Below are 13,120 nucleotides of genomic sequence, written 5' to 3' on the forward strand. Positions count from 1 at the left end.
AGAAAACGTTGACTACGTCTCGTATGATCTTCTTGGCCACACTTCTTACAAATGATAGTCCTTCGTGTGTTATCTATTTTGGTTCGAATATTCTGACTTTGATCTCGTTGATTTTTCTTCTTTATCAAATTTATATATTAAAATATAAATAATTAAATTTATAAAAAATAATAATTTAAATTATATATCAAAATATAAATAAGCAAATTTATAAAAATAATAATTTAGATTGTATATCAAAATATAAATAATCAAACTTATAAAAATAATAATTTAGATTATATATCAAAATATAAATAATTAAATTTATAAAAATAATAATTTAAAAATAATTTTAAATATAATAAAAAAAATGAATTTAAATAGTAAACTATATTAATTTAAGAACGATGAAACAAGTAAGTTAGTTTAAGAATTTGAACACCAAACTAAATTAGTTTAAAAAATCATCCAAGCTACAAGTAAGTTAGTTTAAGAATTTGAACACCAAACTAAATTAGTTTAAAAAATCATCCAAGCTACTCGTCCCCCTTAAATAATGTGGTGCAATAACTATTTACATTCTTCCATATATTTATAATTCATTGATAATTTTATTTTTTTAAATAATGGGTTTATTGAACCCTTATTCCTTATATTCTAATATTTTTTCTTAAAAGATTAAAATCAACTATGTTTTGGTTATAACATAAAAAAAATATTAAACAGGTCAAATTTAATTAAAAATATGAAAAATATGTTAAGTAAATGACAAATGAGTAAAAACTTGGACAGATGGGAGAAAAGATCAGATCGGGTAAGACCCAAAATATTCGGGTATATTTCGGATCCAATCGCCTTTGGATCAAATACTCTGAATAACAGAACTTTTGACATCCCTACATCCATCATACTATACACATTTTCAATCGTTCATTCACCCATACATCAATCTGGGACAAACATCCATCCCTATCCCTTGTGCAATTATGATTTAACCAGAACCCAACCCCCACCCTAAATATCCTATCCAAACTACTCATTTCGAGTTTGGGTTTCAGGAAAATAAGTACTGTGCTGCCGAATTTGGATCATGGTTACAAAGAAAGTAGTATGTATCATATTAAATTCACAATGTACATAATAGCAAACCTTCTGTCACTAATAATTTTGTGATATAATTCCTATTTGAAAGATAATTTAGTTTCAAAGCTAATTTCAAGTATAGCAACAAGAGATCCTAATTATAGTAGTAGTGTTTTTCTTTCCATTGTAGAAGTATAATTCCTATTTGAAATGTAACTATAGTAGTATTATTTCTAAATTTGGATTCATACATCTTTTATTGCATTATACTACAATGTTTTGACAATCTTCCCACTTTGCATATACATAATTTTTCACCTGAAATTGAAATAACAGGTAACACTAGATGTTTATCAAATATATGGCAGTAAAATTTTTCTTTACATGTTTTATTTTGTCACTATATATGATCACAATTTTGCTAAATCACTTACCTAAAAGACTTACCTGCACACAAGACAGAAACAGAGGTAACTTATGAGATGGAGAGGTAACTTATGAGATGGTTTAACTTTACTGATAAGTATTCCTGTTGCCACCGCTTCTCTTAGAGACAATGGTGACTCTTTGGTCTTGAAGCATGTTCAAGTTCGGCGCCAGCAATCGTGTATAGCGATCAAAATAGAGCAGTTGTTTCATAAGAAGTGCAAATTCCCTAGGAAACTTCAACCCATATGATTCACTAACACGAACCTGTTCACAATTCGTACAAACCAGATTATGTTTCAACTAGTAGAGATTTTAGCTTGTTTGGAAGGCACATAATTCATCATGCTTCTGTTGCTTCTGATTTTAACTCAACATGAAAAGCATCTTTTAAAGTTTCTACCAATCAAACTAAATAAGTTTAAAGGACGATAGTTAATTCTGACAAAATAAATTCATTTAAGTCTCTTCAGAGCTTATTCATTTCTCCTATTGTAACAATACTTCTAGATTGTATTATGAGAGCTAGAACAAAAGAAATACAGTATTCTGATACAAAGGGTTTTTGGTTAGTGGTTAATTTTGTTAATAAGACTCAATGGCGCCTAAGTTGCACTAATTTTAGTCTATTACTCCAATAATGTAATCTTTGATTTCAAGATTTTAGACATAATTCTAATTCAAACTACATTCATTATGTACATATATATCGTTCGTATATATTAATGCAAATCATTTATTCACGTGTTGTTGGTCATATAGATCTCATTAATGCAAATCATTTCTTCACGTTGTTGGTCATATAGATCTAGAAATATGTTTTTGTGCATCATAAGAACATAATCGTTCTTGAACGCAAAATGACATTTAACTTGATTTATTGATATTTACTAATGTATATGATACATTAGATCTTATACATAACATATATAAGATTCAATCGACACGAGATCTCATTATTGCAAATCATTTCTTCACGTGTTATTGGTCATATAGATCTAGAAATGTCTTTTTGTGCATCATAAGAACATAATCGTTCTTGAATTCTTCCATGTTAAATATTTTAGCGCCTTATATATGCATGTCATCTATGAAAGAAGAAACAATTTTCTTGATCCTATATATATAAATCCTGATGCACAATATATAACTTGTTTTTCCTAGGTCATTCTTGAGAAACTTATGTGACAACCAAATTGTCCAATATATAACTTGTTTATCCTAGGTCATGAGAAACTTTTGTGACAGCCAAATTTTTGTAGATAGTAAAAATGAAGTGTCCTGTCCCATTATTAAATATAATATAAGAAAAGTGATAGCACTCCCACTAACAGAAGAAGATTCATCTATATTCTATTTGCTTTATTGTATTTGATGTTCCAATTCCTTGAAGCTAGTTCAATCCATAAAAGGATGTTTCAATTTGCACATGTTCTCACTATCTTAGGAATTGAAACTGTAATTTTAAATCATTTATATTTCCTCATCAAGAGGTTGACGTCTTTTTGTCTTCAATAGCCATGAGTATCCTTATAGATGTAAGGATGGCTACTAATTAGAAAGTTGCGTCATCTTGTGTTTGACGACATCATTTCCCTATCAATCATATCTTATAGGTACATGAGTCTCCTACTTGATCTACAAATACATTGTGTAATTTAGGTTGAACCACTTCTACATTTGTATGGTCATGTGGTTCTATTAAAAAAGTATCCACTTTTTCAATTTGTAGTTGAAATATGTTTGTTTCAGTGTCTTGGATTTCATTAGATTAAATCATACTCACACAATCTTCTCTTAGAAGAAACTCTTTCTCCAATAGAAAAACAATTCTAAAAATAAACACTTTTTGACTTTTGTGGGTCATAAAAGTTACTATATCATCTGGCTTCCATAGGACATCTCACAAACAAATACTTATCAAATTTAGATTCTAATCTATCTAATACTGGGACAACCTCAAATTCTCAAATGAGACATAGTAGGTCATCAAATTTAGATTCTAATCTATCTAATATCGGGACAATATTTAACAAATAAATAGTGATTTGAAGTGCATAACCCAAAAAGACTTTGTGAGTGCCGCAAAACTCATCATTGATTGAACCATGTCTAACAATGTCCGACTATATCTTCCGGCTACACCATTATGTTGTGGTGTATATGGTAGAGTTTGTTGAAATAATATTTCAGTATCCCTTAAATAATCTTGAAACTCTTGACTTAGAATTCACTTCCTCATTCAGATTGAATTGTCTTAATACTTTGGTTCAATTGTTTCCCTAGTTCATTTTTTTTTAACTTTTCAAAAGCTTTGTATTATATATTTCGTTAAATACACATCAAGCTTTGAATAATCATTTATAAAGGTAATGAGTAATTATAACCTCCACATGCTTTAGTTGAGGCCACACTCATGTATTAGTCATTTCTCTTCAAGTACTATGTCATCTTACTTCTTCATAATAAGTATGCCCTTTAGAAGTTTAAAGTTGAACAATAGTTGAGGACAAATGACTATCAAAACAGAGGATGCAAGGTGAAATTAAATTTAAGGTGGAAGCTTATAATTGAAAAAAAAAAAGTACATCTTTTTTTATAATTTCATTAGGGACAAGGAAGATTTGAAGAAAGGAGTATTCATATTAGAGAGGTTTGAGGTTAGCGGTTAATTCCATTATTAAGCTATTACTATAAATAAGGTATTGTCAAAGGGAATTAATAAATTGTCGGTGGAATTTCTCACTCATTCTCTCTAGTTAATTCTCTTTCTCATCTAGGGTGTCATTTTCCAATCTCCATTCTTAAATTAGGTAGCTCTTCTTATCACAAACGAACCATGGTTTGGATTGTAATCTATATATTCAAGGTTTAGACCTAATTCTATTTGAATGACTATCAGTTTATTCTTGTGGACAGGGGTATAGCAAAGAAAATCCCAAAAGAAAGGATTCAAGAATTTTGGGCAGCTTACCACATCAAGAAATAGTGCATTCATCTGTCTTTCATCAACAACTAGATTGGCAGAAACAGCAGCAGCATTGGTATTAGTTCCCTTGGCTGTTGCAACAATAATTTCAGTGTCCAAATCCTGTACTTCAACAAAATGTGTGAATTATGATCCATATATAGCAGCTTCAACCAGCATATGTGGAAATATAATTACAATTATCAGCCTATATGAAGATGTGAGAAATTTCACTCTCAGAACCACACTAGTTTTAAGAGTACTGGAAGAAAATAGACCATCTGTATCTCTGTCACATCATAAAGGTGGTTTATCTTTCTTAGAGCATATAGAGAAACTGAACTACTTTTAGTGACGGTCGTAAGTAAAGCAAGGGATTTAATTGTTTCATCAAAAGAAAATAATGCTGAAAACAGGAACTACAGCCTTGAGATCGAGAGATTCCTTGCCTGTATAGACGAAAATATCTTCTCCAAATCCTTTGCGAAGGTCCGGGAATCCACATTCTTGTTTGTAGCGCCCATTTCAATCAAAGCAGATGCCATTGAGTCATATTCTTGTGTTGCAATTGATGCCAAAAATACTTCCATGGCAGCAAAAGTTTTTGGTGATATTCGCCCAACAATGCCTGTAAAACCAAATTTGATCACATTCAGTACAATATTGCATGTAACAACCAGCTGTTGGTAATACAGCAACAAAATTGGTTGATCTCATTCAGAAAGCCTAAGTTATGGGCTCCACTCCTTCAAGATAGAAAGAGATTCAATATAGCAAACAAAATTGGTTGATCTCATTCAGAAAGCCTAAGCTATGGGCTCCACTCCTTCAAGATAGAAAGAGATTCCTACAGAACAATTCCAATAACATAGTAGATTGTTACACAGCATAATTAACATGGAATCCTTTACTTCCTGGTGGACAAGGAAATAATATGTTGAACAATTTCATTATTTAATTTTACGTGGCAGATGACAAGATGGATTTATGAAAAGTGAATTTTAGCTAAAATACTCCAATTGTCAATAACATGCAATCAAAGAATTTGAGAGCAAATCATCAAGCTGTGAGAAAGTGCATTGACGAGGCAATTCAACAGATAATGAATTAAGGTGTACGAGTCATATTTGTAAAACTTAGATAAGCTGCTTCCAGGAAATAAACCATTATATGAACTTAAAAAAAGTACCCAAATACACCGTGAACACATATATACAAGTTCAAGCTATGATGACATACAGTACAATTTAATGGTGGGTTGATTTGCCCGTAATTATAAAAGTTTTTTAGGGCAATACGATATAATATATTGAATGCTCCACTAAGATAAGTTCAGAAGCATACTTCACATTTTCTGCACCCAAAAAATATAGTCCATGACCTTCATGTTGATAGTGGTGCATAATGATATGTTTTTGTTATTAAACAAAAATACAGTGCATACCGAAGTCAAGGAACCCAATACGGCCATCACGCAACTGCCATAAATTTCCTGCATGTACATCCGCATGGAATGTTTCACAAGCAAGCAAACTACCAAACCTGCACAATATTTTCAAAAAGAAGCAGTTGGGAATTCTATTTGAAACTTGATGACAATCCATGAATTCTAAATACAATTGACTTTCAAGTAAAGAGCATACCACACATTCAGGGCTGTTATAAGACTTGTTTCTGGACTTGATACAAGAGAACTAATGGAATTTAAGTCTGTCAAAGGAACTCCATAAAACCTTTCCATTGTCAAAACTCGTTGAGTACTGTAATCAAGGTAAACTTTTGGTGCTGTTGCCTTCCTTGTGAGCCCCATTGTTTGTAGGTATCTTCTAAATGCCTCAATATTTGCAGCCTCTTTTCTGAAATCAACTTCTTCAAGCATTGATTCCCTTATATCTTTGACAATACCAACCTAAAAAATAAAATCACCTGTTGACTTGAAAACTTGGAGATGAAAAATCTTTGTAATCCATGCATCTAGCAAACTATGGAATGGAACTGATGGCATGACATGATAGGAATCAGTTTCAAGACAAATCTTTTCAAAAAAAAAATCATATTGGTAAAGTAAATTGTATGTATTAGACTATTAGTAGGGTTAGGACATAAATAGTAAAGAGGCCCTTGGTGTTCATTATGGTAGTCAATATTACCCCAAGTTGTTAGAATAGGTAGCAAACCCTAAGATCATAAATAGGGTGAGCTAGCTGAAGGATAAGATCATAAATGAGATGAATGGATTGATTGTAGACTCCTCTAAGCTATGGAGGTTCTCCCATCTAAAGGTTTAGATCATTCATTTCCCATCTCTTTCTTTGAATCTAATTGTTTCTATTACAAAACCCTACCCTAAACCTTAGATAGTAAACAGTGTTGACAATATCAGAATATCAAGGTTAACTTTTATAAAGCATATATTACTTTCAGCAATTATTGACCTCATTTTGGTGGATTTAATCGCAAGGTTTATTATGCAAGTAACCTTAAATCTCTCTATGTATTATTCAACTAATTATTTTTGTCAAGTATTTTCTGCCATATGTATCGATCGTTATTACTCACAAATATCTATTACAAAATATTGTTTCTTTATAAACTGATTTTGAAAATTTTGACCAATAATACATGTATAGAATGAAAAATTAGTTTTTTAATTTCTGGCCTCAAATGATTCAAACAACTATACAACTTGTTTTATTATTTTAACCTACTAGGGTAGCTGAAGTGGCAAGAGTCGTACCTAAGAGACAAAAGGTCATTGATTCGATTCTCACGTAGAACACATTAAGTTGAAGTGGAGGTCATGACTATAGGCTCAATTCTAGTTTAGGACATTAAAGAAAACTATTTTATCATTTTAGACATGAAACTTATTTCATTATTGGCTCACTAATGACTTGCTTCAAATAATTTTATTGTCTCAAGATATGATTTATTTTAATGACTAAATCAGATACTTTGGATGTATTGAACCAACTTTTTCAAGAAATCACTTCACATGGTCTACTACACAAGAAGGGGGCAAATGAGAAAAAGTAGAAATGATAGAGGTTTTGTTAATGAAGCTTAGACTAGTGAGCATCCAAACAGCAATATTCAGACACTGTCCTCAGATTTCTGATCATTTCCATATTCAATTGAGGTGGGACAAAGACAAAAAGAACTAAACCTCCATTTAAGTTTATTAATGTTCGGATGAAGCATGAAAACTTCAAGGGAATTCTTGAATCTTGTTGGAAAATTGAATTTAATGGCACTAGAATGTTCCAAGTTAGTGAGAGGCTGAAAGTATTGAAACATCAACTTCAGAAATGAGACAAAGAAATTCAGCAATATCTCCAAGAGGGTTCACAAAGCTAGGGCCAAGCTTGACGAAATACAAAGGGGATCAGGGTTCAGTTGATCTTCAGAGAAATGAGAAAGAAACAATTTGTGAATTGAGGATCCTAAGTGCTATGAAGTAAAAGTTTTCACAACAAAAGGTTAGACAACTTTGGCTTTTACATGTTTGTGGTATATAATACCACCAAAGTAAAAAATGATAACAAGTAATGTGTTGAGTATAAGCAAATCAACAAGTTGAGTGCAAATAAATTGCACCAATACTAAGGATGAGATAGAGATAATTCTACGCTCCCCTCAAGTTGGGTAGTAGACATTGAAAGTGTCCAACTTACCACATAATTCTTTGAAACTTGACTTGGGAAGAGCTTTGTCAGCCACTTGTGTGAGGTAACGTAGAGTGGTGAAATAGAACATTTATTGACGTTCTCAGAAATGAAGTAACGGTCAATTTCAATGTGTTTGGTTTCGTAATGATGAACCGAATATTTTGCAATACTAATTGCGGCTTGGTTGTCACATCATTTGAATAGGTCCATTAGGAGGCATTCCGGCGTATCCAAATTCCTTCACAAAATCTGAGTGCAAGAGAACGATACTCGGCTTCAGCACCGCTCCGAGCAACAACAGATTGTTTCTTGCTTTTGCATGTGACGAGATTACCCCATACAAATGAACAATATTCGGAGGTGGATTTTGTGTCAGTAATGTCTCCGGCCCAATGGGCATCAGTGAATACATGGAAGGATTTGTCGTCTTTACTTGTGAATAGAAGGTCTTTTTCCCGGACGGAGAGTCATTTAGGAACCTCAAGATACAAAACTGCATTCATATGATCTTCTGAGGGACAATTCATGAATTGGCTAAGAACGCTCACTACGAAGCCAATGTCAGGACGAATATGAAATAAATACATGAGCCGCCCCACGAATCGTTGATATCTTCTTTTGTTGGTTGAAGAATCATCTTTGTTATTTCCAAGTTTGTGGACCGAATCCATGGGGTGTTGGCAAGCTTACATCCAATCATAACAATTTCCTTTAAAAGGTCTATGGTAAACTTCTTTTGAGATAAGTAGATCCCCTTCTTTGATCGGGCAAGTTCCATTCTTAGGTCTATGATTCATCTTTGGAAGCTCACAAAGGGACCATATATGTTTTTTTTATAAGTGCATCAGTCTCCTCAGTAATGACACGTTTCCATTCTAGTTGTTCGAGGGCTTCATGAATGGATGTAGGTATTTTGACGTTGTCGTAGTCAACAATGAATGTTCGGTATGTCTCCGATAAACATTTGTATGAAACAAATTTCGAGATCGAATGATTTGTAGATGACCTAACACCTTTCCTAAGAACAATGGGTAAGTCAATAGAAAGAGTATCATGATTGGTTGTCGTACCTGAAATTTTTGTTGGACTCGGGTCCGAGGAGGATTCACGGATAGGTGCAAGTTGTGTTCATCTTCGAGTTTAGACTTTAGCTTTTTTTTCGGAGGAGATGGAGGTGAGGTTGACGAGGAAATAGTAGGTTCCAATGTAGGTTCGAATGATATATTTTGTTATAATGTTGGTGCGGATTCAAGTATATTTATGAAGGTATGAGTGAATTCGGGTACATTTATGCCTGTAGGAGTGATGATGTGTTGATGAGGACCACCATGTTGAAGATTGTTGAAATTCTCCCCCTTCACATGACGATGATGATAGAAGGGTTGATTTTTAATGAATGAGACATCCATAGAGTAGGTCTTTTTGGAGTGAGGACAGTAGCATTTTACCTTTTCTCATTTGGTGAGTACCCAAAGAAATACATTTTGTGGCTCGAGGATCAAATTTGTCCCAATTGTGTTTAGAGTGTGAGCATCCAAAAATCTTTGCGAGAGTATGTTTTGGATGCGATTTTGGAATCGGGAAAGAGTTTTAAGAGGGTTTTAATTAGACTTTAGAATTGAAGAATGTGTGATGGCATACGGTTAATGTAATATGCAGCGATGGATATGGATCGCCCCAATAAATTTTGGGAGCATTTGAGTCGAATAAAAGAGATCGAGTTACCTCGAGTAGGTGACGATTTTTTTCTTTCGGCGACTCCATTCCTTAAATGAATCACATACTAGCAAGCGTTAATTACTCTACGATTCGAGCTAGATTTATCTTTCATTCTTATTCATACTTACTCAGAAACATGAGAAGGTTTCTTGAGGGGAATTAAGTACATACTATCAAGCGTTAATTACCTTTCTTCATATTAAATGTATGCAAATAAGCACTAATGTATGCAACTTTACCAGTGAAGTACGGCTCAGGTCAGGACTCAAAAACTCCAAAAGTCGAGCAGCAATGTAAACAAAGTTCAGATCAGCTACCAATATGTCTTCTATACCAGGTTTCAAGACTTTTATCACCACATCATCTTTGGTATCTTTGAGCCTTGCACCATGAACCTAGAGAATGAAGTGCAACAATGATCATATTTCTCATTTGCTCCAAGAGATCATTAAATTTTGAATATTTTTTATCAATAAAATGAAAACAAGAGAGCGCTCCATTCAAACCTGAGCTATCGAGGCAGAAGCAATTGGTGTAGGGTCAACATACTCATACACATCATCAATTGGTTTTCCAAGCTCCTCGCGCAATATCTTCTGAATATCTTCAAAAGGAACTAATGGGGCTTTGTCGAAACAATACTGGAATTCTTGAACATATTCCGGAGGGAATAATGTTGGTGCTGATGCTATGAACTAAAAATTTAAAAGAGAGAACTATTAGCAACAAATTAACTTGTTAGTTAGAGATAAAGAAAGGGAAGATGTGACATAAAGCACTTAAAGCTAAACCATACCAAAGATGAAATAAGAGAGGTGATTTTTAACTGTAATACTTCAAAGGGAGATAGATAAAATAGCCTAAACAACATTGTGATTCTCCAAAATTGATAAGTTAGCAAAGTTAATTACACTCCTTTTATTCACGTTTTATGCTATAGGGATGCCATTATGTAGAACTTAATGGTGAATCTTATGCGACTCATGTACAATTCCTTTTTTTTATGCAAGGAGAAGTTTGAAATAAATTCTGCTGCAATAAATTACTGATATAGGCGAACTTGTTATGTGACAGAACTAGTCAAAATAAAGACACTAGAGTCACAAAATAAGGAAAACAAAAGTGTCATAAGTGTTACATCAAATGGGAAAGGAGGGAGCATGAAGACATAAAGGTAATATGTTTAGCATAGAAGCAATCAGCAAAAAGCAAAAGTCAAAAGACAATTAAGCACACCTGCCCTAGTTTTATATAAGTTGCACCCAAACGAGCAAACAATCTCCTCAGATAGACTGGCGAAAGCAGCCCAAGCTGCATTTGAACTGGTAAACCAGAAGATGTGTTTGTTGCCTACAGTGAAAAGAGTTACAGTTTACCTTATAAAGGCGGTTAGTTATACATATCACAGCAGTCAGCACAGTTATATAGAGAAGTGGTTACCCTTGATACATCTGTCAGCCATTCACCACCGACACCAATAACCGCTTGAATACCTTGAGCAAATCTCAGGACTCCTCGTGGACCAGTGTTAATTGATGTGCTGACAATATCTTGCAAAAGCTCGGGCAAGTTCTCAATGCTATCTGTAGGAAATCATTCTAAGATCAACATAAAAAAAAAATAGTGCATGTCAAAAGCCAAAGATCATGCATGGAGAAATAATAACAGGACAAGACATCCAATAACCATCACTCTCTACGTAGTGAAAGACCAAGACAGCAAACCCCAAATGCTTGGTTTAACAATGAAAATTCTAAGTGTGGTTAGCAAGGTTAACAACCCAACTTAAATGCAAACATATCTAACCGACCAGTCACTTAAGTAATTATTCATTTAAACACTAGAAGATTCTTCCAAACCAAAGTAAGAGAATAAAAACCGTGTTTCCATGTGTAACTGAAATTTCTAACTATGTAAATCTATCCATGGTTTTACGTATAACCCAATTCGTGATTTATAGTAAATAACATCTTAGGTAATGATATGTTACCTTGGAGGCGAGAAGTAAAAACATCCCTGGTCTGCGAATATTGAGCAAAGATACGCACATCAGTTTTACAGCGGACAGACTTTTTTGATCTATTAGGGATGCTAGTAGCATACATCTGTAATCAAATTCAGAACCTCAAAATCAATAACAAGCTCGAGTTCACATTGGCCATAAATGAGTACGAAAAACGAGTTCAAAACTACCTGATGATGCTGAATCAGAGGAGAACGGCCATATACTACTAAATTGCGGAACAACGACACCGTCGCCATTATCCTGCCTCAACACCTCCTCTCCTCTCTCCAGAGTGTATTGTATTTGTGTACATACATTTCGTGAGACTTGACACAGAACAAAATCGACCTTAAGATAAAACAATATTCTAACCCCTGAACCTAATAAGTATACTAAACTTTGGAACTATAAAGTAAAACATACTCTAAATTGACGCTAAACTTTACTTGTTTGCTAAATTTTAGTTTGTTTTATTTATAAAACAAAATGGTCACAAAGGTTAAGCACACATAACAAACACTTCATATTTTATTAGACGTATATTTAATTAGACGCAAAACTTGTCATCTGACGGACTTTAACCTAATACCTAGGGGTGGGAAAAATTACCGATATTAAAGGTATATCGAAAATACTGTACTGTAATATATCGAAAATATCAACTTTTAAGGTATACCGAAAAAAAGGTAAGGTATGATACCGATACCGTAATTATTGGTACGATAAAGGTATGAGATTTTTAAAATTTTTTATATCGAGATATACCGAAATAGTATTTATAAGTTAATATATATATATATATATTATAAGAAAATAATTAAATAGATTTGAAATTAATTTAATTATAAAAATATAATTTTTGAATAATATTAAAATATAATTCTACTGAAATATTATTCAGTATATGCAATCTCTATCTTAAGATTGATTTTTTTTTTAAATTAATATATATTTTAGATATCAAAGGTATAATACTAATACCGTACCGAAAATAAGGTATATCGAAATTAAGGTAAGATAAAAGTGTGAATTTTTGTTTACTAAAATTAAGGTATATTGAAACAAGGTATACCGAAATCAAGGTAAGGTAAGGTAAAGGTATGCATTTTTTGCATACCAAAATTTTAGGTAATGTATAAAGTAAGGTATACCGTACCGACCCACCCCTAAAATTCTCTTGTAGTTTCATACTAAAAGAGTTGCTCTAACTTTCCGGACCCTTACTCAGTTTGTTTAGATTCTTTAAAATATACTAGCTAGAACAAGGTA

At 32.9% G+C, this 13,120-nt stretch overlaps 1 protein-coding gene across 1 annotated transcript; it reads right to left on the bottom strand.

The window, feature by feature from the left end:
- Positions 1-1,571: 1,571 nt before the first annotated feature.
- Positions 1,572-12,189, bottom strand: LOC124938367 (uncharacterized aarF domain-containing protein kinase At5g05200, chloroplastic). Its single transcript, XM_047478790.1, has 11 exons — positions 12,040-12,189; positions 11,837-11,951; positions 11,287-11,429; positions 11,083-11,196; positions 10,353-10,541; positions 10,086-10,241; positions 6,103-6,368; positions 5,904-6,001; positions 4,909-5,087; positions 4,466-4,582; positions 1,572-1,758 (listed from the first exon to the last, which is right to left on the bottom strand). The coding sequence occupies exons 1-11, from the start codon at positions 12,106-12,108 to the stop codon at positions 1,579-1,581; spliced, it is 1,626 nt and encodes a 541-aa protein (XP_047334746.1). The 5' UTR covers positions 12,109-12,189; the 3' UTR covers positions 1,572-1,578.
- Between the last annotated feature and the right edge of the window lie 931 nt (positions 12,190-13,120).

The sequence above is a fragment of the Impatiens glandulifera genome, chromosome 5 (genome assembly GCF_907164915.1).
Source record: "Impatiens glandulifera chromosome 5, dImpGla2.1, whole genome shotgun sequence".
NCBI classification, from domain to species: domain Eukaryota; kingdom Viridiplantae; phylum Streptophyta; class Magnoliopsida; order Ericales; family Balsaminaceae; genus Impatiens; species Impatiens glandulifera.

Excerpts from the sequence above, each read along its gene's own strand:
- LOC124938367 (XM_047478790.1), bottom strand. The coding sequence starts at position 12,108 with ATGGCGACGGTGTCGTTGTTCCGCAATTTAGTAGTATATGGCCGTTCT. Across the intron at positions 11,952-12,039 it reads CTCTGATTCAGCATCATCAG|ATGTATGCTACTAGCATCCC; the intron begins GTAGTTTTGAAC and ends ATTTGATTACAG. Across the intron at positions 6,002-6,102 it reads ATAACAGCCCTGAATGTGTG|GTTTGGTAGTTTGCTTGCTT; the intron begins GTATGCTCTTTA and ends AATATTGTGCAG.